General features: G+C 37.1%; 1 protein-coding gene across 2 annotated transcripts in view; it reads right to left on the bottom strand.

The window, feature by feature from the left end:
• LOC107754765 (oncoprotein-induced transcript 3 protein-like) overlaps positions 1 to 2468 on the bottom strand; it is a 12680-nt gene extending 10212 nt beyond the window's left edge. For both annotated transcript variants that reach the window (XM_016571349.1, XM_016571348.1), the window contains exon 1: positions 2350 to 2468. In XM_016571349.1, the coding sequence (XP_016426835.1) occupies positions 2350 to 2410 (61 nt within the window). In that variant the 5' untranslated portion in view covers positions 2411 to 2468. The remainder of the gene's footprint in view (positions 1 to 2349) is intronic.
• Between the last annotated feature and the right edge of the window lie 1934 nt (positions 2469 to 4402).

The raw sequence follows: 4402 nt of genomic DNA, 5'->3' as shown, positions 1-4402 counted from the left end.
ATGCAGCATAAGGCGTGAAAGACCATTCGTCAGGAAGCGGCAGCAGCTTGATGAGGCATAGAGGGAGAATCCTTTCCACAGTAAATTATCACCTTAGATAAAACAAAAATCAAAGCCACAGACAACACACTGTGCCCTGGCTTGTGGTAAATTTGCCCTGTCGTGCAGTTATAGCAGTGATCCTCAAATCTGGCTCACGAGATCCACTTTCCTGCAGAGTTTAGCTCCAACCCTAATCAAACAAACCTACCTGTGTTTTTCCAATGATCCTGAAGACATTGATTAGCAAACTCAGGTGTGTTTGATTAGGGTTAGAGATAAACTCTGTAGGAAAGTGGATCTCGCGAGCCAGATTTGAGGATCACTGAGTTATAGAATCAACTCTCACTGACCATATCTAATTCCAAATCATCACAACAGGGGTCAGGGTTTTGTGCAAAAACACAAACCTTCAAGTGGATTGATATTTGCCTTCTCAAAACCCTGACACAATGCATTTAAATGTGACTTTTACATTTTCTGAAGGAAATGTAAGCAGTGCTTGTCTATGCAAAACCAACCACCATTATGCTAAGGTGTTGCTTTTTGTTTACTAAGAGTGTTTGTTGTTTTGGCTTTTTGCTATGCTGTAACCAGGGTGTTCTGAATGGTTGCTATGTGATTGCTTACTGACCCAAATGAAAAGAGCCCACCCAGTTTCTGATATTCTGGTTTCCAGAATATCAGAATATCATCTGATCACTTAGAAAAGTATTCACACATCTCCTCTGAGTTGCATGATTTGCCATAATATTCATGTGTAATCATCTGAATTTTAGAATTTTCCAAATCACAAACACTTTGTAGCAGTGCCTTTGAAAACAGCACTTTCACACCCACAGACATGTCTTAATATTATAATTAATATTAGAGGGTAGTACTATCAGCACAGGCAGACTCTAGATAGGTCTGTCTCCTAGGGATGTTCAGTTGATACAAGAACAGCCGGAGGTCAAGGATAAATGGATGTTCAGGTCATGACTGTTTGCGGTAAACACAGCATTCTTGGACACTGTTACAATAAATTCTCATCTTTCACATCTGCTGCATATCCATACCCAGAAACATTTTTTTTGTTCACTCCAAATATTGCTTATTTCTTGGGCATCTTTTGGTATTGAAACAAATGGTGTATGAGCTCAAATGGAGAATGTTTCTAAATAAAGATGTTTTGATTAATGATTAAAATGTGGTTAGAATAGAATAGAATAGAATACTGAGCCAAAAGCATTGACTCCAGAGATGTTTAACTAAAAAATAACACATTTTTAACTAAAAAATAACACCATCTTTACCTTTATCTCTACCACTATGATTAAGTAATAACATTAATTTGGATGTTACACAATATTATTCCTGCATCATTTATGGTATAATTATAATTGATAGTTCAAGAAGCGTTTGAGAGAGGCGGGGCATAGAGGACCTACAATAATGTACAGTATTTGAAACATTAAAGCATGTCAACATATTCTGTTACACCAAATACACAAAATAATGATCTTTAAAAAAGCATCATATGACCCCTTTAATAAGCAGATGTCCGCTAAGTGACCTGATTCAGGATTTGCATGAACTTACATTGAAGAACATGAATCATATCTAGAGACCAGCAGCTGTATTACAGAAACATATGACTCAGAATCTTGTTTGGTAACCATGGTAATTTTAATTAGGAATCTTTTTCAAATCTTAAAGGCTTAGTTCACCCCATAAATGACAATCCTGTCATCATTTACTTACCCTCATGTTATGCCAACCCTGTTTGCCTTTCTTCTGTGGAACAAGATCATTTGAAATGTCCCTCTTTTTTTTTTTTTTCCATGCAATAGTAGTCGATGGTAACCACACTTCTTCAAATTTCTTCTTTTGTATTCAGCAGAAGAAAGTCATACAAGTAAAACATCAAAAACACTTAGGGATGGGCCAAGTAAGAACATTTTGGCTTTACCTCTTAGCCACCACATACTGTATCAACACACAAAAACCACTCAGAACACTCTTGTCATGATTCAGTTGAAATCAGTTCATTGTTGATTCATGTTAGTTCAATAACTGTAAAGTCCATCAATTGTGGAATGGGGTTAATCTATAAAGCAGCTCTGGAGAAAACAGTGATGTGACTTTTGCACAAGTAAGCATGCCCTACAAAAATGCCAAATATATAGCACTATATAGCAATATGCTGATTACAGTCATTTGAAAAACTGGAAAATGGAAAACTGGTTGGCAGTGTCATTTAGAATGAAACTCAGAGAATAAGCACTTAATAATAATAAGCAGTGTACATATAAAACAATACGTGCTTACCGATGGCCTGTGCTGTAGTCACAGCTTGTAGAAGAACAACCAGAGTGAAAACCATGTCCATTGGTAGAGAGAAACGTATTTAACGAAAAAGCCACAGACGTACACCCAGTCATTGTCACAGTTTGTGGAAGAGCTTTGTGATTTAATAGTGGATTCTGTTATCTCTGTCATTATGAAGGATGGGTCTACAAGCACAATGACTGTTTGTCATCTTCCCGTGGACAGGACATCTATCTCACCTTGACCTCTTCTCCTGTTCCTTTGTCCCATGTCTAAGAAGACCCACCCCTCCAGATAGAGACAGGACCATCCTCTCATTGTGACTAGAGTCCTTATTCATCCCACCCTAATACTTCTCCCAGAATCCTCTATCTTCTCACCCAACATGTCTTCAGCTGCTGACTCCACTTTCAGTCATTCTGTTGTAGATTTGCTGGTGTGCTTGGGATCATTGTCCTGTTGCATGACCCAATTTTGGCCCAACTTTAGCTGTCGGATTATGTCCTTACATTTGACTCTAGAATACTTTGGGATACAGAGGAGTTCATGGTTGACTCAATGACTGGGAGGTGCCCAGGTCCTGTGGCTACTAAACAACCCCAAAATCATCAGCCCTCCTCCAACATGCTTGACTTTTGGTATGAGGTGTTTGTGCTGATATGCTCTTTAGGTTTTCGCCAAACGTGGCATTGTGCATTATGGCCAAACATCTCCACTTTGGTCTTGTCTGTTCAAAGAACATTGTTCTAGAAGACTTATGGTTTGTTCAGATGCAAATTTGCAAACCTAATGTGCTGCCATGCTTTTTTAGATAGAAAAGTCTAAAAAATTGATTCATGTTTAAATTAGTTAAACATAACAATAAACTAACACATTAACAGCTAATTTTCTAGTTTTAAACTTAAATCTAGGTCTGTTTCTTACATAAAGCCATTGTGTGGCTTCATGAACTACTTATCATAGTCTTCTGTTGGTTTATCTTTTTCAGTTTGAAGAGAACTACTCCTTTAAGCCATTCATTAATCAGTCAGACTTAGCTTTGCACTTTGTGAAGTTTGTCGTCTTTCCTTTGTCTTTCACAGCATTACAGGAAAGGCAGAACAATGTGCTAATTATTGGTGTCATTAGCACAGAGTGGAGGAAAGTGTCTGAAGGTTATGGAGGTTATGGTACAATGGAGAGGTGCTGCTGGTTTTCTCAAGTCTTAGTGCTTAACAAGCATGGATGTGTCTTTTTTAGTGTTTTTTTCACATTTAAGAAAAGAAGAGAGGGTTCTTCTTTTCTGGCCTGCCTAGTAGGCTAATCCTGTTTCCTTGTTGCTTATGATCAGTCACAAAATATCAGAGTAAATGCAGACTTTGCAAGAATGAAACCATGGGAGAAAAATAGTCTTGCTTTCTTCACGTACAGTAGGTAGAAAAGATGCATTTTCTTTAAGTGCATTTGATTGCATACTAATGCAGTTTAGAGTATGCTGCTGGACACTATGTACAAACAGAAGCCTGCTATCTGGTAGGAAGTTGAGCTAAATGTGGGAAGAAGCAGGAGTCGAGCAGGTCAAGGCGAACATCACTGTTGAGGTAAACATGACTCTAAAACAAGTGCTGCAGCTTAATTAGAAACAAAGCATTCACTGTTAGTCCAGTTCACATGAAAATTTATTACATATAGAGTTTATTACATATAGAGAACAAGGAAACCTGTGAAAAGGTTAATCCTTTTGATCTTTTTTTTTTTTTTTTTAATTACAAAAAGCTAGCCTTTAATTGGAGAGTAAGAACTTAAAATGGGAGGAAAATCTTATTATGGAATAAATGTTTTTTTTTCTTCTTCACTAATACACGTTGGCCACAATTAATGATACCCTTTTATTCAATAGGCCTACTTTTTGCAGTCAAATCAAGTAACCTTTATTTACATAGCGCTTTTAACAATACATATTGTGTCAAAGCAACTGTACAGCATTAAATACGAAAATAGTGTCAATAATGCAAAGTGACAATAGTAAATACTAAATTTTCAGTTAAAGGCTGTTCATCATTGAATTCAGTGA

This window comes from Sinocyclocheilus rhinocerous, unplaced genomic scaffold, assembly GCF_001515625.1.
Source record: "Sinocyclocheilus rhinocerous isolate Xijiao unplaced genomic scaffold, SAMN03320098_v1.1 scaffold232, whole genome shotgun sequence".
In the NCBI taxonomy this organism is placed as follows: domain Eukaryota; kingdom Metazoa; phylum Chordata; class Actinopteri; order Cypriniformes; family Cyprinidae; genus Sinocyclocheilus; species Sinocyclocheilus rhinocerous.
Note: the sequence above shows the minus strand (reverse complement) of the source record. Positions and strands in the feature narration are given on the sequence as shown.